Genomic DNA, 22,626 nt, shown 5'->3' on the forward strand with positions numbered 1-22,626 from the left:
TAAACGGGTTATTCCAGGTAGCGGTCTGAGCAGGCTGCCTGGCAGAGAGATCTCAACCGTTCAGTTGTGGGTGACGTCATCATTTACGCCGGGAGCTGACCTTCCTGGAGATGACACAGCCCCTGATCACATCAGGGACATGAAGAACCAAGTGGGTTCCTTTTTTTGCAGGTGTGTGTTTATGGACCTTTTGCTCCCATACCCCCGTTCTGGCTGCTGAGGGGATCCTCTGTCAGGCGAATATGTGGAACTCGTCAGGTGGTGGAGTAGCTCGTCTGGGAACCTGGAAGTAGTTGGTCTCCCAGGTTGAGGTGCTCGGGGGCAGCAGGGGAGACCCTGGGGGGAGGCCCAGCTCAGCTGCAGGAGTGAGGGGTCCAGGGGCTGTGCCAGAAGAGGTGAGGGTCGGAGCCCCTGCAATGTCAGCACGAGGGCACATCCTGGGCCCTGGGGGATGGAAGAGTGAACATGGTCCTGGGACCAGAGCCCCCGGAAGTGGGCATCGGGCAGCAGGGGCCCCTCCCAGCCCTGGGCCTGAGGTCCAGTGGGCTTGCTCACAAGCACAAAGCCTGCTCCTGGGCTGGCTGGTGAGGCTGAGACAGAGGGGCCCAGAGTCTGGGGCGGGCTGAGCGTGTGTGGGAGGTCGGGGGGCTTGGCCTCGGGGCCCAGGCAGTGGCGGGAGCATGGAGTCAGGCAGATCAGCGTGGAGACACACAGGAAAGAGTCCAGTCCAAGGAAGGTGGCTTATTGCTTTCGTAGGGCTCGGAGCCTCTTACTGACCAAGGCACAGACTCCCTGTGCATGTGGAGCCCCCAGCAGAGTCACTGTCACCTTCCCAAGGGTGAGCAGGTGGGACCAGGCAAGGGGCTCCTCGGTGCACAGGGGCCAGGCTGCTCCCAGGGACCAGGGCTGCTAGCTACTTAGCGAGGGGACCCGCCACTCAGAGGGGAGGCCTAGGCTTGACTGGGTTTGGTGACTTTCCCCAAAAAGATGATGCTCTGAGTATCTTTGTGAATTGCGGAAATCAGAAAGGGCCTGCCCAAACAAACTAGCAACGAATGCTTGTAAGGTTGAAGTCATCATCTTGATTCCAGGGGCAGCAGCTCCTTCCATGCCTTCCTCGCCCACATCAAGCATGGCCTGGCGGACCACCTGTGGAGACCCCAGAGCATTACCCACTGGACACAGGGGAGTAGGATGTGAGCAGCTGCCTGACCCCCACTAAGGGGACTGGCATTCATTCACCTGATGCTGTCTGTCACCGTGCTGTCGACCTGTTCAAGTTTGTCCTCGCAACAAACCCTCAGCTGGTTTGCAGTCATGATGCGCAGATGTGCAAAGCGAGGCTGCGCGTGCTGGGCCCAGGGTCAGAGCGGCAAAGAGCAGGGGCTCCCTGATGTGGATCCCTCTCTGTCTGAGTCCAGAGACTCTGCTGCCCCACAGCACCCCCTGGTATAGGGGGAGGGGCAAGGCAATACATTTTCTCACAGTCCGCTGTCCACAGTCCCTCCCTGTCGAAGCAGCAGATGGGTGGGCACTGCTTTTGCTCATCTCCTGCCCCAGTGGAAATGTCCCTGAGCCCTCGGCTACTTTGCGTAGGATGTGGCTTCCCATCCCTGGATCCCGCAGGCCCCTTGGCACATACGCCTCCTTTATCAGGTCCTTTGGCAGGTGGGGTGCAGGGGAGACCGCAGGGCTGCCCAGCCTCCCCCATTCACTCTGACTTCTCTGCTTCTAGGATTGCGGTACCAGGGCCTCTGGTATTCTTGTCTTGTGCTCTTAGGGTATTTCCATCACGATGGCCCTGTAGCCATTGTTAGTACCTATGACCTCTTACCTGCTCTGCTAGACTCTGCACGCTGGCTAAGAGCTATCACCCTCATTTACAGATGAAAAAACTGAGGGGTACGAGATTTTAAGTATTTGACTCTATAGGCAGTGAAGAGTAGAGCTTGGCATGGGGTCCACTGCTGATTTCAGATCTTTCCCAATGATAGACTTCCGGGTCACATTAGATTTCAGGGAAAGTGGGGACAGCTCCCCACCATGATTGTGACCCAGCTCTCCTGGGCTTAGGGAGTCCCAGGGGGGAGGAGTGAGTTATAGGAAATTCAATGAATTTGAAAATTCAAAATTAGCCAAACATCTACCTGTCTGTCACCATTCAAGCTCCTATAAGAAGGATGAATTGTCCAAAGTTTTAAAGACTCACCTCGGAAAGCCCCAGCTTGTTGACCTCTGTGATTCCTGACAGGTCAGACTCGTGGTTGAAGACTTTCTTAATACCCAGCTGGGAAACTATGTTTCTCAGCTTATAGTCGCTGGAGATGGAAAACCTTGGCAAGTTGAGTTCATCTATCCGTCTAGGAAATGAGGAAAATAAACTGGAACTTCTGCTTGACTCAGAGCCCGCCTTTTCCCACCTCACAGCTTGGTCTTCTGTGGTTTCCGCTCCAGCTACTCCCTTCTCCCTGGAATAAGGACTCCTTTCCTCAGTTTCTAGACCCCTCGGGGTAGCTCTCCTTAATTCGTTAATTATCCATCATGTCAGCAGGTATCTAACGTGCTAGGCAGTGCACAAGGGCTGGGGCTGTGGCGGTGCCCGCATCTGGCCCTGCTTCTCCCTGTAAGCCCGTAGGGCACGGGAAACACCCTCCTCCAACAGGGATTCCACAGCTTCTGGGAGACTGTGCTGGGGCGGCTGCTCCATGGGCACCAGGAAGGCTTCCTGCAGGAGGTGGCATGGAGCCTGAGTCCCGGAAGAGGGGACGGAGTGACTGGGTGAAGAGGAGTCCAGGAGGCAGGAGGATGCACTTGCAGGAAAGAGGGAAGAAAGAAGGGGAGCCCCACAGCACAGAGGCAGCCTGAGTGCGGGCAGTGGGGAGGGGAGGGGCCGGGAAGGGGCTAGGGCGGGACATGGAGGGCTGGGGGTTGCATTCAAGGGCCTTGGGGACCTGAATCAACCAATCCAACATCTCTATCTTGTCTTCCCAGGGAGCTCCTTGAGGGCAGGGATGCATCTGCTTCTGAGCAGAGGTGGCAGCATGTTCTTGGAGCAACAGATGCCTCCTCTCTCTGTCTCTATTTCCCTTAAGACTCTTGTCACGGTGTCAGCTCTTACAGATGCCAAATACGAGGAGGCTGTGGCTCCCATTAAACGTTGAGTCCCTTGGGAGCAGGGAGGTACCTATTCCTCCTCATAGGCCATCTTTCCTCCCTCCCTCCCTCCCTCCCTCCCCCCGCCCTTTATCCATTCATTCAACAGATTCTTAGTGAGCGCCCTCCATGGGCCAGGAATGTGTAGATGCTGGTTCCCCCAGTGCTTGTAAATCAAAGATGTCTGATGAATATTCTATCCACTTACAACTATTCACTGAGCCCCCGCCCTGTGGTAGCTCTTGGTACTGGAGGAAGGAAAGAGTAGGGAAGGGAGTACATGCAGGGGGAGGGTGGGTCCTGTATCCTGGAGTAGGTGCAGGGGGAGGGTGGGTCCTGTGTCCTGGAGTCTCCTGGGATCTGCAGTGAGGAGGGGCTGAGAGTCAGGCAGCCCCAAGGTGTGCAGGCCCCTGGACAGGGGTTGGGGAAGGGACTGCAGTCTCAATGTCACGTCTAGGCAGGTCTCTCATTCCTTGTGGTTTATAACGTACTTTCCACACCCGTTACCCCTAGGATCTGCATAGCTGCCCACAATCTCCGCTGCAGCAGACACTGCGCCCAGAAGTGCCTCTCCCTCTGCTGTCCCCCTTGTTATTGGTCTCCTGTGTCTGCACTCAGTTTATCCAGAGCCCGACCGACCCCTTCCGCCCTTCCCGGTTCCTCCTGGTGTATCCCCAACAGCTCCCCTGGGTGAGTGCACTGGGCACCTGGCTGGCCTCCCTGCCTCCATGCTGGTCCTCGGCTGTCTGTTCTCCACTGGACGACCTGGGTGATCCGTTTAAAACATGACTCAGATCGTTCACTCTTTGGCCCAAAACCTTGTGATGAGTCTCTATTTCCCTCAGAGGGGGGCGTGTCGAGGGGTCTGCAAGGCTCCAAGTGACCTGAATCCCCCCTGGGGTCCTGACCTCTCCCAACTTTCCCTCTTACTCCCTCTGCTCTGCTGCTCTGGCCTCACTAACCCTCAACCACACCAGGCTCCCTCCTGTCTTACAGGTTTTGCACCCGCTGTTCCCTCAGCCAGGAACGCTTTTCCCCACCATATGCACATCGCTCAATCCCTCACCTCAAACATCACCTAAGGGCCACCCTGCTTACAATCACAAGCTACTTGCGGGTCCCATTTTTTTCATGATTTTACTGTGCTTTACTATCCCCACCTCCCCCTTTCTCCCCTCTCAAAGTAGCAAATAATTTACTATATTTATTTCCTGTCTGTCTCCTCCAACTGCAAAGTAAGTGCCCGTAGGGCAGGGAACTTACTGCTTTATTCGCTGACCTACCCTCAGAGTCTAAATTAGTCCCTCAGACGTAGCTTGATCTTCATTCATTCATTCAATCAGCGCTGAATGGTTGAATGAATAAATGAGTGAATCAATGTTTAGCCCGTGCAAAGCTGATGCTCACGTCTGTCTCACCTGAGCCCCCACTGATCCCAGTCCCATCCGCCCCCCTCCACCTGCAAGAGGTGGAGCCACGGAGAGAACAGCATGAGTGTCGGGGGTTGTGTGAGGATCCTCAGGACTCAGCGCATGTCAGTGTCAGAGGAACCCTCAGCCCCGCCCCCTCTGATGTCATCATCTTAGAGAAGGAACAGCTCAGGCCCAGAGCCACGCAGGCAGCCAAGGGCAAGGTCAGCCCTGGACGGGCCCTCCCACCTCTGCCCCCGCCCCTGGACATTACTGAGGCCCGGGGGCTGCGGGTCCGGAGTCCTGGAAGAGGGGGAAGGGCCGAGAAGGCAGGTGGGCCCACAGCTCCGGGTCCTGGGGACAGTCACCTGGGCTGCAGGGAGTCTCTCCACCTCCTCAGCGTCTGTGGGAGCAGCTTGGCCTCCAGGTCGTGCATTTTGCCCTCGTCAGGGAGGATGAAGGGCGCGCTGTCGTCGCTGGTGTACCTGAGCTCCAGCGCGGTGCAGGCAGCTCCTCGTCCCGGAAGTAAGGCGTTTCCAGGCCCCCAGTGGTCATCATGGGCACCTCCACTGTCCTGTTCTTGTTCACGTGGAACTCTGACTTATAAGTACGGCTGGGATCAAAGGGCTTCTTCCACTGGGCTAGAGGTGGAGGGACAGGTGAGGGGTCTGTGGTGCAAGGGCTGCAGGCGTCTCACTCCTCTGCCCTGGTCCCTGAGTGGGGCAGACCCTCCCCGCACCAGCAGCCCCCCACGTGCCTCTAGGGATGGCCCTGCTAGGTTTGCACATATACCTGGGCAGGTGGGTAGGCCCTTGGGGACGGGGGTGAGCCCACAGGTCTGGATTGGGAAGGGGGACATGAAACAAACCTGGTTAATTGTGCTACGTGAGAAACCAACAGGAACAAGACAGGGCAAGGGAGAGATGGGGTGAGGCTGGGACTGGGGAGAAATGGGAGCTCCTGGTCCTTAAAGGGAACAGTGTTAGCGACCAGTGGCTAGTCACTGGCTTTGCAGGGAGGACACATGTCCCCGCAGCCTTGTGAGCCAGGCTGAAGCAGGAGCCACATGGGTACCAGGAGGGTAGGGCGGGGTCAGCAGAGGAGAGGGCTGGGGTCTCCCCGCAGGAGGATGGAGCATTCAGTGATGGGGGCTTCTTGGGGAGATTAGGGCCCTGGGGCTGCATGGAGTGTGTATCCACCCCCGCTTCCTGCTTTGTTTCCAGCCCTACCTGTGTCCCCAGAGTTAGAGGCAGGAGCAGAGGGAATGCAGGGCTGGCTGGGGTGCCCCTGGTGGGGAGATCTGGGAGGAGAAAGTCCTAGACCAGGGCAGGGTTGTAGGAGAGGAAAGCACAGGAGACTGAAAGAATAAACATAGCGGGACAGGCCTGGATTCGTTTTCCAGAGAAATGGGATTCTACGCCTTCATTTACAGAGGAAAACACAGACCCAGGTGGACTGGCCACGGCTGCAGCCAGGAGCTCCCAGCACAGGGCTGACTTGTCTCCCCAGAGCTAGTGTCTCCTAGGCACGTGACCACCCCCTGACTCAATGATCGTTCCTTCCGTCTTTATCTATGCCGTGTCCCTATTTGCACTGCTGGCTCTATGTGTGAAATCTATCTGCCTTCACTCTGATCCTTATGAGTTTCCAGGCTGAGGTTTGCAATCTTGAGTTTCTATCAATGGGACTGGGCACTGGGCCAGCTAGAATCTGGGAAAGAGTCTTTGCTCGATGCTGTCCTCTGAGTCTTCCCTCAGATGATGGCCTTGTCAGTTCCACCCTCATAGTCATGAAAGAGCACAACTGAAGGTCCTTGTGTTGGCCAGGCTGCTCAGAGGCTGTCACACTGTGAAGACGGCCACCAGCCTCACCTCAACCACCAGAGACTAAGTCCCCTTAGACGGAGCCGGTCAGACACAGCCCACAGTGTACACAGCTGAGGCCTTCCTGAGCGTGTCCGAAAGCATCTCATTAGGGAGGAACCTGGAGTTCCCGGCCACCCTGGAGAGAGCTGAGAGGAAAACTCCTTCCTTCTGGCAGCCGGGCAAGTTTAAATCAGAATAAAAAGTCTCCCTCTGGCTCAGACAAAGGGTTAGTGGCTCCCCTGCTCTTAAGTCCCGCACAGTCAGCTGTGGTTTAGAAAACCCCGAAATAGACAAAGCCTATGATCGAGGCAGAGCCTTGGAGCCCAAGCCCCCCTCAGCCAGGAGCAGCCTGCTCTGTAATGTTTTACCGAACGACACAGTTGACAGAGGCTGGACAGAAATAGCCCTGAAGACACAAAACCAGAAGTGTGTTTCCTTCTGAATTAAACAGGGCACCCACCTTTAAAGTAGACGTAATTCACCAGGACCATCACTGTGCTCTGGGAAACATTTTTGAACAGCTCCACGATTTTCCCCTGCGTTTTATTCCTCACATAGTCATTGATGAGCTTCTTGGCAGTGTCGGAATCCCGGAAGTCAGTGGAGAAGGCCTCGGAGGCACACAGTGCCCGGGCATCTTCCCTGAATTTGTCCAGAAGCTTCAGCTGCTCCTGGACGAACATGGCGTTGCCCACGCTCAGCTGCAGCTGGTCGCTGGGTCGGCCGAGCGTCAGCAGGAAGTGCTGGAAGCCCTGGTGGATTTCTGTCTCGGGGGTCTCTGTGAGGTTGAACTTGAGGCCTTCCAGGGTCTCCGTCAGGGTGGGTCCGCGGGCCCCCAGGGACAGGAAGGCCAAGGCCATGGAGACGCTCAGGGGCGAGAAGATGACATTCTCATTGGAGGTCTTCAAAGCCAACTGCTTGTAGAGGCTGAAGGCGAAGTCGCTGTTGCTGGAGACGAAAGTGTGGTCGTCCACAGGCGCCCCTTTGTGTTGGTCCTCTGGGGTCACATCCTCCAGGTCAAGCCCGCCCCCTGGGAGGCAGTGGACACTGGAGCAGAGCCCAGCCACCAGGAGCCCCAGAGCCAGGAGGGGGGACATTCCCTCTGCCCTCATCTCTGAAAAGCAAAGCTCCTTTAAGTCTCGGTGTGTCAGATGATGTCCCAACCACCACCCAGTGTCCCCACGTGGTCTCTGTTCTCTCTGCCTCTGCTGCTTTGTGACCTCCCAGTTCTAGGCACCCTCCTGGGCTCCCAACATACATGAGGAGCCTTTGGGCTCCCTCTCACCCTTTGAAGCGAGTCTTGTAATTGTTACCAATTTCCCCAATGGAGAAACTGGGCACAGAGAGGGAAAGGGGCTTTTCCAAGGTCACCCAGCAAGGAAGTAGAGGAGCGAGGCTGAGAAGCCTGGGTTGCCTGGCTCCAGGGGGGAGCTGGTGATGGGTGTGAGGTGCTGTCCAGTGAGAACCCATCCCCCTCCTGCTGGGAGAGCAGCCACCGTCAGAGGGGACTAGGCAGCAGGGCCTCCGTTTCCACTATGTCCCGTGTCTGCCCCCCAGAATGGAGCCCTGGACTTAGAGGACACAGCACCTCTCCTGGCCTCTTGATGACAAGTGTGTGACATTAGGGGGGCACTCTCATTGTGATACCTCGTTGCAGTGAGGGTTCAGTGAGAGAGGCCCCCACACGCAGCGGGGCCAGCGCTGGAGCCTAGGTGGCCCTGATCAGTGTTGCTGTAAAGAACAAGGAGGGTAGAGTGTTCTCTTCAGCCCCTGGCAGGTGGACACATGGTGGTTGATTCCACCATAAACCTGTAAAGGCCTCCTAGTGGGGAGAAGCAGCGTGGTCTCAGAGTGCCAGAGACCTGGACAAGGATTCCATTTTGACCACTAGTGAGTGCTGTGTGGTGACAAACAAGTGACTGAGCCTCTCTGAGCCTCAGGTCCCATCTCTGTCCATGTTGAATGGCTCAGGTGACATAAAGTATGAAGGTGCTGGGTTCATAAGAGGAGTTCCAGAGGTGTCATCTCCTCCACATGCCACCCTCTCTAGGACCCTACAAGCCAGAGCTGTGATCCCTGAAGACAGGGGACAGAGGACAGAGCTACTGCATGAAAGTCCGGGAGAGGCTGAGCTCAAAGCTGGAGGCCTCAGCAAACAGAACTGCTTACCTTCAGCCTCTGGCCCCTCATCTCAGAGTTCAAAGGAGAAAGGACTGCTGGGGGGGAGGGGAGGAGAGAGGAAGAGAGAGAGAAAAGATGCAGAGGAGAGGGATGAGAGGGGTGAGGAAGGGGGAGTGAAGGGGAGGGAGCTGAGCTGAGGCCAGTGGAAAGGTCTTAGGACAAGCCTGGGGACAGAGGCGATCAATTGCCCCAACTTTTAGTTTCCTCAGGGCCAATGCAGTCGTTTCTTTCAAAAAGAGTTAAACGTTTTCCTCCAAAATTATTCCTGGAGAAATAGTGCTTTGTTATTTGGCTGGATTGGAGAGCTGGCTCTGTTTCTGAGCAGTCTGTCTTTTCAGTTGCTGGACAGACGCACCTTCCTGTCTGCTTGACCGGGGACCCTATAGGGGCCGTGGAGCCCAGGAAACTCCCCTAGAGGCCCCGCAGCCTCTGCCCAGAGGGACACTGTGCACTAATTCCATCCACCCGGCTCTCTGAGAGCATCACCTGTGCCAGGCAAGGAGAGGCACTGCACGGCCCTCGGGAAGTTCTGACCCTGACGGTGGATGCACAGCTGTATGGGGTGCACAGCTGGCTCGAATCAGAATCCCACAGAGTCAAAGGCCGAAATATTCCAGAAGACCTGGTAGCATGTCCCTCACTTTGCAGGATGAAAACAGACCCAGAGAGAGGACTGGTCTTCAGACGGGGCAGAACACTCCCAGCATCGGACATAAGTCCCCCCACCTCCCTCCTGCCTCACGTTCCACAGGCCCCGTACAGGGTCCTAGAACCACCGTGGAAAGGGGGTCCCTTTGCTCTCAGTGTGGGAGCATCACGGATTAACTGCCTGGGAGAGCGGGACGTGGGGAGTGGATCCAGAGCCGCCACCTGCCCGGGATGCTGGATTCTCATGGGTGCTGCTGTCTATTTATCCCGCAAAGATCTCCTCCCCTGCTTGCGAGATGTCTGCGGGGACAGCACAGTGTTCTGTCCTCAGACTGGAAATGGGCGATGACCATTCCTGGTAACAGGATTTATTACATCTATTTGAACAACCTTGTTACAGAAATCGCTAACGTTTTGCCTCTTAAAAGAAAACTGAAAATAAACAAATAAAAAAAATTTCCCTTGAGAGTGTTTTCTCCTGTTAAGAAAGCTCATTTAAGTATGTGTGAAAGCTCAGAATATAAAAATAAGGGACATTGAAAAATATACCTGACTATTGAGCTTTAAAATAATATATTGGTCTTGTTAGTTTTCCCCATGTTTATGATACCTTCACTGAGAACCACATAAAAACCCAGAGAATATAGAGAAGGACATTGGGAAATATGCCCTAGAATTGTGTCTCTCTGGGACAGCCCCACCAAACATTATGCTGTGTTTCTTTTATAAGTCACTCTGCTTTGATTTGTGTATGTGTGTGCACCTGTCTGTATGTGATAGGAATGTCCAAACACAAACTCAGATATGTGTTTAATAGGTAATGCGCTTTTTCTACAGCTCGATTTACATTCCCAGAGAGGGAGTGTGAGCCGGAAGGCCTCCGTGCTGAGTGTTGAGAGCGCAAGTGTCAGGGTTCTCTGGTCTCTGGCGCCATCTGTCTTTGGAGGCCTGCTGTGTCTGGGCCTTTGTCCTTACCCCCTCACTATCGGTTCACCCTAAGAGCTGGTTGACCTTCATCCCTGGCCTTGAGGTCTCCTTAGATTTCTCTTTGAGCTAATCCCAGGCCTTTCTAGAGCTCAAGGGAAAATCCTTCCCTTGTATCCCTCTTAGTCACAACCCTCCCTCCATGACAACTCTTGACAGACCTCTGTGACCCCTGGGGGTTCCACCAAGCATGGTTTGGAAACCACTGGCTTAGTGGTGAGGGTATGGCTTTAGCCTGAATACCTGAATCAAGAAAGTACTACTCACCAGGTGTGACCTCAAACAATTTACTGTAAATCCCTCAACATTAATCTCCTTGCCTCTGAAGTGCAGGTACAAAATTTCCCTGACCGAGGTGTCTATAAATATTAAGTGTAATAATACTAAGTGGAAGCTCTAGTAGGACAGGATTTGGTTGGAGGGCTGTACAGCGCTTCCCTCTTTTACTACTTAGTAAATATTTGTTGACGGTAAAGCATTGATGTGACTAAGAAGATTTTGGTCCCATCCTTCCTGAAATGACAATTTATGTCCTTTCAAACACCAAATAGTTCCAGAATAGTTATGTATTTTTAAGCTACACAGTATCCAAAAATATAGTGGCTGAAACAAGACTGCAGTTTATTTCCATCTCATGTAGGTCCAGATGCCGGCAGTGGGTTGACATGGTGGTCCCACCATGTCAGGACTCAGGCTTCTTCTATCTTGTTGCTCCACCATCCCTCACGTTTATTTGCCATGTCCCAGATGGGTCGTTGCTGTGTCCACCTTCCAGGTAAGGACAAGAGGGGAAGGCAAAAGCACATCCTTTTCTTTGAATGGAATGTTCTAGATGTTGTCTATGTAATTTCCACTTCTGTTCCACCAGCCAGAGTTTGGTCGTATGGTCACACCTATTGCAAAGTTGCAAAGGAAGCTGCCCAGTGCAGTCAATATTCTACATTGGGTGCCATGTCTTAGCTAGAAATTGGGAGGGGAGAGAAAATGAGAATGGACGTTAGGCATCACTACTAACATTGGCCCAACATTTCCCCTGAGTGTTCCCAAATTCTCTGGCCCCAGGAGAGCCTTCATTTTCCTTAAAACTGAAATGACTTAGTCTGAACCTCCAGTCAGTGTGAAGGCAGAAAATTTTTCTACTTTTTCCAAGTAACTCTGAGGATGTTTGAAGCGGTCCCCTCCAGGTCGTCTCTGTACAGGCCACTGAGGCTACAGGATCACTGAAGGATATTTACCCCCTGAGTCAGCAATCTTTTTTGAATATTCCCTCCTCTGAGTCCAGGGGACCCTGGCAATATTTCTGGACCACACAAAAGGGAAAAAAAAAGAGAAATTAATGGCATACTTGGGTCTTAAGAGATACCCCTGCCCATAGGGATAGAGCTTTGACACACAGGGATATTGGCTCGGTGCTTTGTGACAGCCTGGAGGGGTGGGATAGGGAGGGTGGGAGGGAGGGAGACGCAAGAGGGAAGACATATGGGAACATATGTTTATGTATGACTGATTTACTTTGTTATAAAGCAGAAACTAACACACCATTGTAAAGCAATTATACCCCAATAAAGATGTTAAAAAAAAAAAATGTGGTCTGCAGACCAACAACAGAGAGCTTGTAGAAAGGCAAACTCTTGGGACATACTCCAGACCTACTAATACGGAATCTGTCTCCTGATAATCTCCCCAAGTATTCATATAGACCTTACAGGCTGATGGGGCACAGCCAAGTAGCCTAAGCAGGTTGAGGGGAGCAGAATGCGCTGACTATGAAAACACAGAAGCCTGCAACGAGACGAGTTTTTTTAGAGTCTTAGGAATTGCGGTTTGGAAGATACCAATTCAGATAAAACCAAAAGAGTGTTCCAAGGAAGAGAAAGAGTCAGGAACTTAGGGCTTCCCTGGTGGCGCAGTGGTTGAGAGTCCACCTGGTGATGCAGGGGACACGGGTTCGTGCCCCGGTCTGGGAGGATCCTACATGCCGCGGAGCGGCTGGGCCCATGAGCCATGGCCGCTGAGCCTGTGCGTCCGGAGCCTGTGCTCCGCAACGGGAGAGGCCACAGCAGTGAGAAGCCCACGTACCTCAAAAAAAAAAAAAAAAAAAAAGAGTCAGGAGCTTATAAAGACAAAACCCACAAGGCTGTTAATGTTATCTGGCAAGAATTTTGATTGACTTTGACAAAAGAAAGGAAATCATTGTCCTTAAGAGATAGGTTGTCATGATTTTTTAAGGGTAAGGTTCCAATAAGTAGATAGGTCGTCACAAATTACTTTAGGATAAGGGTCTGATATGTATCTTGAGTCTGAAGACTGGGCAGATGTTCTAGATGTCGATATTAAGAAAATAATTGGTCAAAGTTCAGAACCCATTTGAGCAGAGACGTGCATAAGTCACAATTCTGAATTCTTGACTTTCCGTTCACATTTCCCCCTTGCGTTCGAGATCTTTTGGGGGAAAGCACTGGTGATCAACCATTTGTTTACTTGGCATCAGCGTGGACTTCTTTGGTGCTGAGAAGACTTATTCCCAGAGAATCATGTCCCATGGAGGAGGAGAAGAGGTGGTTGTGCAGGAGACATGCTTTTAGAGAGCTTATGGCCACATTTGAGCAATAAGGGGCCATCTAGGAAGTAAGTCTTAGGCAGCACTCAATAGAGGAGAAATTCATGGCTCTCCATTAGGAGGAATCTTATGGGAGTCATCAGTCACCTCCAGATGTCAAACTATCATTATTCCCTTGGAGGCTGTCATAGTACAACAGTGGGAGATATAAAACATAAGAAGTTGAAAACCAACAGAGAACAAATTAGAAAAATGATTAGCATGACTAGTTGCAATCTTGATTAAAATGAGGCACCAAGTCCAGCTGAAAAAGATTTCTAGATGTCAAGGTTTAAGTCTCTTTTTGCGGTTTAAAATGTCTCTGATGATGGCATCGTGCGTTTAGGTAATCGTTCTGAGTGACTTATACAGCAACAGGCACAAGGATTGTCTATACATGAGCTATTATGGTGATTTCCCTGAGGTTTATATCAAGCTGTACAATTTTAGCTTACCTGGCTTCAGAAAAAGGGCAGTTTTATTTCTCAATGATTCCAAGTCAAAAAGATTAGAGGAAAAACTGGAAACTGTACTTTGGAGAGTCAGAGCCAGATATTGGAGGAAACTAGAAGAATTCAGGATCTAGTTCAGTTTACAGGTAAATACCAAAACATCAAAGACAGTTAACAGCACCAGAATCTATTATCCACAAAGGTACATTACTGAAACATAATTTTTCTCTCTAAAATCACCCTCATCCTACCAAATATTGCCAAGTTAAGATTAATTTTTAGTTAACATAAGTCTGGGATCAATAAACTTGTCCTGTTTCTTTATCTATGTGTAACAAAAATAGCAACTGATCACATAAGCTCTTTTAAATCTGCTTTCCTGGAACTTTTCATTAGGAATCTCAGAATGAACCTTTAAGGTCCTCTCAAGCCCAGTAAAGCCAAGTCATATACTTGCCATCAGACTTTGCCTGCAATACCTATAGATTTAGGTGAATCCCTCCCTTCTTGAGATCCCCCAAATATCTTGAGCTTCCTGCAATTGCCAGGAAGTGACCTTCCTTACTCACCTGATTAGACAGCTGGGAACCCTGTAAGCAAAGCACCAGACTGTTTTTCCAAGGGGATTGTTGGCTACATAAAGTCAATCTTAGTTCCTTAAAGCTGGATGGTAATATCTGAATTTATGCATACTCTTAAATATGGCATTCCAAACAAAGCCTTGGTAATAAATCAATGTTTTTCCAATTGTGTCCTGTTCTAAAGAGAGCAGATTATTTTGAATTTATGTAAATGACTAAATTGCCATGAAAATAAGAATAGTCATTAAGAGTTTCTGAGTCCTGGAGAGTTCAGCTGGGGAGAAAAAATAATGTTTCATCTTTGCTTACAAAGCTATACAATATCAAAATGCTGCAAGTCATAGATGTCTTGAGAGAAGAGGGTTCCTTAAATCTGGTAGAATGAAACATTAAAAAATAGGGAATATTTAAACTAAAAAGTCATACAAATTATTATCATCTTCATCAGTTCACTCATTCCCATGAATTTAATTCTTGATTTTGATCTTTTTCCCCAGTTTTATGAAGCCATCAGTTTCTCCATTCGAGTTCTGTAAACTCTTATCCAGTTCAGTGATATGATCTGAAAGTTTATCAGAAAACTATACTCCAGAGAAAGTATCGGAGTCCTTCCTATGAATGTCTCTGAAGGTGAAACATATTTGTAAAAGCAGCAGTGTAAACAATAACTCTCTGTAAATGAAAAAAGACTTAAAAATACCCAATATTTAAGATCTGAGAGTTTGTTATAATGAAACTGACAAGAAAATTTGGCATTTCTGTGACACAACATTGGAAGAAAGGAACTAGATTTATGACTGATAACATTATACCAGGATGTATTACTTTTCCAAGAATTTTGCATAGTTTCTGAAACAAAACAAGTTTTTTTTCAGGCTATCAAAAGATTTGGTGAAATTATTTTAAAGTAGTTATACCAAAATACACAATTATTCTTAGAGTTCACCTAAAAACTCTCATCCCATTTACATTTAATTTACTTATGAAAATTTTATCACACCAAGTTATATTTCTTGCTAACAAATTTTATATTAAAATTGGGTTCACTAAAAGTATTATACTTAATGTTGATAACTCTAAAGACACAACCATATTAATTAAACTAACAAACTTAAATTAGCTTTTTAAAAAATTTTTATTGGAGTATAGTTGATCTAAATGTTGCATTAGTTTCAGGTGTACAGCAAAGAGAATCAGTTATACATATACATATGTCTACTCTTTTTAAGATTCTTTTCCCACATAGGCCATTACAGAGTACTGAGTAGAGTTCCCTGTGCTATACAGTAGATCCTTATTAGTTATATATTTTATATATAGTAGTGTGTATATATCAATCCCAACCTCCCAGTTTATCCCTTACCCCCTGGTAACCATAAGTTTGTTTTCTACATCTGTAATTCTATTTCTGTTTTGTAGATCAGTTCATTTGTACCCCTTTTTTTAGATTCCACATATAAGCAATATCATATATGATGGTTGTCTTTCTCTGTCTGACTTACTTCACTCACTATGAAAATCTCTAGGTTCATCCATGTTGCTGCAAATGGCATTATTTCATTTTTTATGGCTGAGTAATATTCCATTGTATATATATACACCACATCTTTATCCATTCCTCTGTTGATGGACATTTAGGTTGCTTCCATGTCTTGGCTATTGTAAATAGTGCTGCAATGAACATTGGGGTACATACATCTTTTCGAATTATGGCTTTCTCCAGATATATGCTCAGGAGTGGGATTGCTGGATCATGTAGTAGCTCTATTTTTAGTTTTTTAAGGAACCTCCATACTGTTCTTCATAGTGGCTGTACCAATTTACATTCCCACCAACAGTGATGAGGGTTCCAGCATTTATTGTCTGTAGATTTTTTGATGATGGCCATACTGACCAGTGTGAGGTGATGACTCATTGTAGTTTTGATTTTCATTTCTCTAATGGTGATGTTGAGCACATTTTCATGTGCTTTTTAGCTACCTGTTGTCTTCTTTGGAGAAATGTCTATTTAGATCTTCTGCCCATTTTTTTGATTGCGCTGTTTGTTCTTTTGATACTGAGCTGTATGTTCGTATATTTTGGAGATTAATTCCCTGTCAGTTGCTTCATTTGCAAATATTTTCTCCCATTCTGAGGGTTGTCTTTTCATTTTGTTTATGGTTTCCTTTGCTCTGAAAAAGATTTTAAGTTAATTAGGTCCCTCTTATTTATTTTTGTTTTTATTTTCATTAATCTAGGAGGTGGATTGAGAAATATCTTGCTGCAATTTATGTCAAAAATGTTCTGCCTGTTTTTCCTCTAAGAGTTTTATAGTATCCAGGCTTATATTTAGGTCTTTAATCCATTTTGAGTTTATTTTTGTGAATAGTGTTAAGAAGTGTTCTAATTTCATTCATTTACATTTAGCTGTCCAGTTTTTCCAGCACCACTTATTGAAAAGACTGTTTTCTCCATTGTATATTCTTGCCTCCTTTGTCATAGATTAGGTGACCATAGCTGCATGGGTTTATCTCTGGGCTTTCTATCCTGTTCCATTGATCTATATTTCTGTTTTTTGTGCCAGTACCATACTGTTTTGATGACTGTAGTTTTGTAGTATAGTCTGAAGTCAGGGAGTTTGAGTCCTCCAGCTCTTTTTCTTTATCAAGATTGCTTTGGCTATTCGGGATCTATTGTGTTTCCATACAAATTGTAAAATTTTTTGTTCTAGTTCTGTGAAAAATGCCATTGGTAATTTGATAAGGATTGCATTGAATCTATAGATTGCTTTGTGTAGTATAGTCATTTTCACAATATTGATTCTTCCAATCCAAGAACATGGTATATCTCTCCCTCTGTTTGTGTCATCTTTAATAACTTTCATCAGTATGTTATAGTTTTCTGAGTACAGGTCTTTTGCCGCCTTAGGTAGGTTTATTCCTAGGTATTTTATTCTTTTTGATGCAATGGTAAATGTGATTGTTTCCTTGATCTCTCTTTCCGATCTTTAATTGTTAGTGTATAGGAATGCCAGAGATTTCTGTGCATTAATTTTGTATCCTGCAACTTTACCAAATTCACTGGTGAGCTCAAGTAGTTTTATGGTGGCATCTTTAGGATTTTCTATGAATAGTATCATGTTATCTGCAAACAGTGACAGTTTTACTTCTTCTTTTCCAATTTGTATCCCTTTTATTTCTTTTCCTTCTCTGATTGCCATGGCTAGGACTTCTAAAACTATGTTGAATAAGACTGGCAAGAGTGGACATTCTTGTCTTGTTCCTGATCTTAGAGGAAATGCTTTCAGTTTTTCACCATTGAGAATGATGTTTGCTGTGGCTTTGTCATGTATGACCTTTAATATGTTGAGGTAGGTTCACTCTAAGTCCATTTTCTGGAAAGTTTTTATCATAAATGGGTTTTGAATTTTGTCAAAACACTTTTTCTGCATCTCTTGTGATGATCATATGCGTTTTATTCTTCAATTTGTCGATGTGGTGTATCACATTGATCGATTTGCAAATATTGAAAATCCTTGCATCCCTGGGAGAAATTCCACTGATCATGGTGTATGATCCCATTAATGTGTTGTTGGATTTGGTTTGCTATTATTTTGTTGAGGTTTTATGTGTCTATGTTCATCAGTGATATTTGCCGGTAATTTTCTTTTTTTGTGATATCGTTGTCTGGTTTTGGTATCAGGGTGATGGTGGCCTCATAGAATGAGTTTGGGGGTGTTCCTTCCTCTGCAAATTTTTGGAAGAGTTTGAGAAGGGTAGATGTTAACTCTTCTCTAAATGTTTGGTAGAATTCCCCTGTGAAGCCATCTGGTCCTGGACTTTTCTTTGTTGGAAGAATTTTAATCACACTTTCAATATCAGTGCTTGTGATTGGTCCATTCATATTTTCTATTTCTTCCTGGTTCAGTCTTAGAAGGTTGTACTTTTCTAAGAATTTGTCCATTTCTTCCAGGTTGTCCATTTTATTGGTTTATAGTTGTTTGTAGTAGTCTTTTATGATCTTTTGTATTTCTGTGATGTCCGTCGTAACTTTTCCTTTTCTATTTCTAATTTTATTGATTTGAGTCTTCTCCCTTTTTTTCTTGATGAGCCTGGCTAAAGGTTTATCAATTTTGTTTATCTTCTCAAAGAACCAGCTTTTAGTTTCATTGATCTTTACTATTGTTTTCTTTGTCTCTATTTCATTTATTTCTGTTTTGATCTTTATGGTTTCTTTCCTTCTACTAACTTTGGGTTTTGTTTGTTCTTCTTTCTCTAGTTGCTTTAGGTGTAAGATAGGTTGTTTATTTGAGATTTTTCTTGTTTCTTGAGGTAAGATTGCATTGCTATTAACTTCCCTCTTAGAACTGATTTTGCTGCATCCCATAGGCTTTGGATCATCGTGTTTTCATTGTCATTTGTCTCTAGGTATTTTTTTATTTCCTCTTTGATTTCTTCAGTGATCCATTGGTTATTTAGTAATATATTTTTTAGCCTCCATGTGTTTGTATTTTCTACCATTTTTTTCCCTGTAATTGATTTCTAATCTCATAGTGTTGTGGTCAGAAAAGATGATTGATAGATTTCAATTTTCTTAAATTTACCAAGGCTTGATTTGTGACCCAAGATGTGATCTATCCTGGAGAATGTTCCATGTGCACTTGAGAAGAAAGTGTATTCTGCTGCTTTCGGATGGAATGTCCTATAATTATCAATCAAGTCTATCAGGTCTAATGTGTCATTTAAGACTTGTGTTTCCTTATTAATTTTCTGTCTGGATGATCTGTCCATTGGTGTAAGTGGGTTGTTAAAGTCCCACACTATTATTGTGTTACTGTCGATTTCCCTGTTATGGCTGTTAGCATTTGCCTTATATATTGAGGTGCTCCTATGTTGGGTGCATAAATATTTATAATTGTTATGTCTTTTTTTTTAATTGAACCCTTGATCATTATGTAGTGTCCATCCTTGTCTCTTGTAACAGTCTTTATTTTAAAGTCTATTTTGTCTGATATGAGTATTGCTACTCCAACTTTCTTTTGATTTCTATTTGCATGCAATATATTTTTTCATCCCCTCACTTTCTGTCTATATGTGTCCCTAAGTCTGAAGTGGGTCTCTTTTATAAAGCATATATACAGGTCTGTTGTTTTTGTTTCCACTCAGCCATTCTATGTCTTTTGGTTGGTGTATTTAACCCATTTATATTTAAGGTAATTATCGATATGTATGTTCCTATTGTCGTTTTCTTAATTGTTTGGGGTTTGTTATTGTAGGTCTTTTTTCTTCCCTTCCTCTTTTGTTCTCTTCTCTTGTGTTTCCTGCCTAGAGAAGTTCCTTTAGCATTTGTTGTGAAGCTGGTTTGGTAGTGCTGAATTCTCTTAGTTTTTGCTTAACTGTAAGGTTTATGATTTCTCTGTCAAATCTGAAGGAGAGCCTTACTGGGTAGAGTATTCTTGGTTGTAGGTTCTTCCCTTTCATCACTTTAAATATATCATGCCACTCCCTTCTGGCTTGCAGAGTTTCTGCTGAAAAATCAGCTGATAACCTTAAAGGGAGTCTCTTGTATGTTATATGTTGCTTTTCCTTTGTTGCTTTTAATACTTTCTCTTTGTATTTAATTTTTGTTAGTTTGATCAATATGTGTCTCAGCATGTTCCTCCTTGGGTTTACCTGTATGGGACTTTCTGTGTTTCCTGGACTTGGGTGACTATTTCCATTCCTATGTTAGGGAAGTTTTTGACTATAATCTCTTCAAATATTTTCTCAGACACTTTCTCTTTTTCTTCTTCTTCTGGGACCCCTACAGTTTGAATGTTGGTGCATTTAATGTTGTCCTAGAGATCTCTGAGAATGTCCTGATTTCTTTTCATTCTTTTTTCTTTACTCTGTTCCACAGCAGAGATTTCCACCATTCTGTCTTCAAGGTCACTTATCCATTCTTCTGCCTTAGCTATTCTGCTATTGATTCCTTCTGCTGTATTTTTCATTTCAGTTATTGTACTGTTCATCTCTGTTTGCTTGTTCTTTAGTTCTTCTACATCTTTGTTAAACATTTCTTGTATCTTCTCAACCCGTGCCTCCATTCCTTTTCTGAGATCTTAGATCATCTTTACTATCATTACTCTGAATTCTTCTTCAGGTAGATTGCTTATTTCCTCTTCATTTATTTGCTCTTGTAGGCTTTTACCTTGCTCCTTCATCTGTGACATATTTTTTTGCTGTCTCATTTTTTCTTTCCTTTTTTTTATGAGTGGGATTGTGTTCTTGTCTTACTGGTTGTTTGGCCTCAGGCTTCCAACACTGGAGTTTGTAGTCTGTTGGGTAGAGCTAGGTCTTTGTGCTGAGATGAGGACCTCCAGGAGACCTCACTCCAGTGAATATTCCCTGGGGTCTGAGGTTCACTGCTAGTCCAGTGTTTGGACTCAGAGCTCCCACTGAAGGGGCTTTGCCCTGACTCCTGGCTCGTGAACCAAGATCCTGCAAGCCACATGGGGTGGCAAAAAAAGAAAGAAAAAGGAGAACAATTACAAAGAATAAAAATAAAATTAGGGCTTCCCTGGTGGCACAGTGGTTGAGAGTCCACTGAGAGTCCACAGCCGATGCAGGGGATACAGGTTTATGTCCCGGTCCGGGACGATCCCACATGCCATGGAGTGGCTAGGCCCGTGAGCCGTGGCTGCTGAGCCTGCCCGTCCGGAGCCTGTGCTCCGCAGTGGGAGAGGCCACAATGGTGAGAGGCCTGTGTACCACAAAAAATAAATAAATAAATAAAATAAAATTAGACTAGGAAACTAACAGATATGTTAGAAAGAATATAAAAATAAAAATATAGATGAAACAACAACCAGAAGGCAAAACAGAACCACAATAGTAAAAACAGAGGAGAAGAAAAAAAAAGGTGGAAAATGTCTTGACTGTGGACTGTGGGGCCTAGGCAGGGGCAAGGTTTGGGTGGTGGGTGGGGCCTATGCTTAGGACCCACATGGCTGGAAAAGGCCCTGGGGAGGTGGGATTGGGGCTTAGGCTCAAAGCAACAGAAAGGGCCCAGGCATACCTCTGGTCTCAGAGGGTGGGGGACCCCACCTGAGAACTGAGCAGGCTTCCTGGGCCCGAGTGGGTGGGACAAATGCCCTCTGCTCCTCTCCCACTCCTCTGGTCCTGGAGGGCCCTTCCCACCTGCCTCTCCTATTCTCCCCCAGCCTCCCTCCTACGTCCCCAGTACCAACACAACCTAGAGGGGGCCTCTGAGGGTGTAGGACACAGCTGAGAGCCAGGCAGACTTCCAGGGCTGATTGAGCATGGGAAATGCTTGGCACACTCCCCCTTATCCAAGCCCCCGAGGGTCCCTCCAGGCTTAGGAACCCCTCCTCCCATCTCAGCCAACCCCTGTGGTGCCTGTCCTGTCCAACTTCCACTTCTCCTCTCCCTTCAGTCCCTCCATGTCCTACTGGTTTGTTTAGGGGTTTTTCCTATCTCCTTGGGTGTCGAGGTCACCCACCAGCATCTGGTAGGCACCCTAGTTGTGGGGAGATGCGAACTCTGAATCTTCCCACACCACCATCTTGACCTCATGCATTTTTAATTGACTCAACTGTGAGGGCAGTGATTTTGCTGGATTCTGGGGATACAGTAAGCTGGTCATTTTAGAGGTACATCCACAAATTCTTTGATAATCCTGCCTTCAAGAGATGGAGTTTAATTACCCTCTCCTTGAGCTGGAGTGGACTTAGTGGCTTGTTGCTAATGAAAGGAATGTGAATGAAAGGATGTGGTATCATTTCTGAGACTGGGTTATAAAAAGATGCTACTTCTATCTTGGCTTCTCTCTCTCTCTCTCTCTCTCTCTCTCACACACACACACACACACACACACACACACATGCAGACTCTAGCGGAAGCCATGTCTGAAGCAGCCCTGTGAATAGACCCAAAGGCAAAGAGCTGAGGCCTCTTGCCAACAGCCATGTGAGTGAGTCTGGATGTGGAATTCCAGCCCCGGGCAGGTGTGCACAGTATCACAAGAGACCCTAAATCAAAACCACCCATCTCAGCCCCTCCCAGATTCCAGACCCTCAGAAACTGTGAGATAATAAATGTTTTGTTGTCCCAAGCTGTAAACTTTTAGAATGATTTATTATACAGCCGGAGATTAACCCAGATCCACTTCACCTGCCCACTTGGCTCTCAGGATAGGGAAAGACAGTAAACCGGGACATTTGAGTATTATGGAAGAAAGCAGACACAGCATGGTGTGTGTCATACAGCTGATGCCTCAGTAAATGGGTGTTCCCTCAGCCTTTCCTCTTTTTAAACATGTTTACCCGTTCTTCCTTCACCACACAGAGGCCTGGTCATAATGAGGATGTAATCACAGGTGATCTAATCTTTATGTTAAGAACTCAAATTCTCACAAATACCTTCTGAGGGAGGTACAGTTATTCTGTTTTACATATGAGGAAATTGAGGTACAGAGAGATGAAGCGAATTCCCAAGGTTGCAAGGCAGTAAGTGCCTAGCGGGGATTCCGCACCAGACCAGCTGGCTTTGGAGCCCACAGCGTTGTCCTCTCCAGGAAACACAGGCCTACACCTGACTGCCCTGTTCCCAGCCTGACTTCAGAGACACCACATGCAGCCCATGGGAAGGTGGAGGCATCCTGACTCTGCTCTGGGCCAGCCCATGGAAAGATCTGGCACCTGGTCCAGAAAACGTGTGTAATGGATCAGGATCCTAAGGTGTCTTCCTGGGACAGACCACACCATGTCCTCCACCT

At 46.9% G+C, this 22,626-nt stretch overlaps 2 protein-coding genes across 2 annotated transcripts in view; one reads left to right on the top strand and one right to left on the bottom strand.

Annotated features, from left to right (window-relative positions):
• The window catches only part of LOC101333068 (serpin A3-8-like), a 147,836-nt gene that overhangs the window by 52,050 nt on the left and 73,160 nt on the right, over nucleotides 1–22,626 (top strand).
• SERPINA3 (serpin family A member 3) lies at nucleotides 951–7,539 on the bottom strand. The gene is given in 6 exon segments (XM_033850669.2): nucleotides 951–1,037; nucleotides 1,039–1,149; nucleotides 2,210–2,360; nucleotides 4,931–5,069; nucleotides 5,072–5,203; nucleotides 6,888–7,539. Coding segments are annotated over 6 exon segments (1,272 nt in total).

The sequence above is a fragment of the Tursiops truncatus genome, chromosome 2 (genome assembly GCF_011762595.2).
Source record: "Tursiops truncatus isolate mTurTru1 chromosome 2, mTurTru1.mat.Y, whole genome shotgun sequence".
NCBI classification, from domain to species: domain Eukaryota; kingdom Metazoa; phylum Chordata; class Mammalia; order Artiodactyla; family Delphinidae; genus Tursiops; species Tursiops truncatus.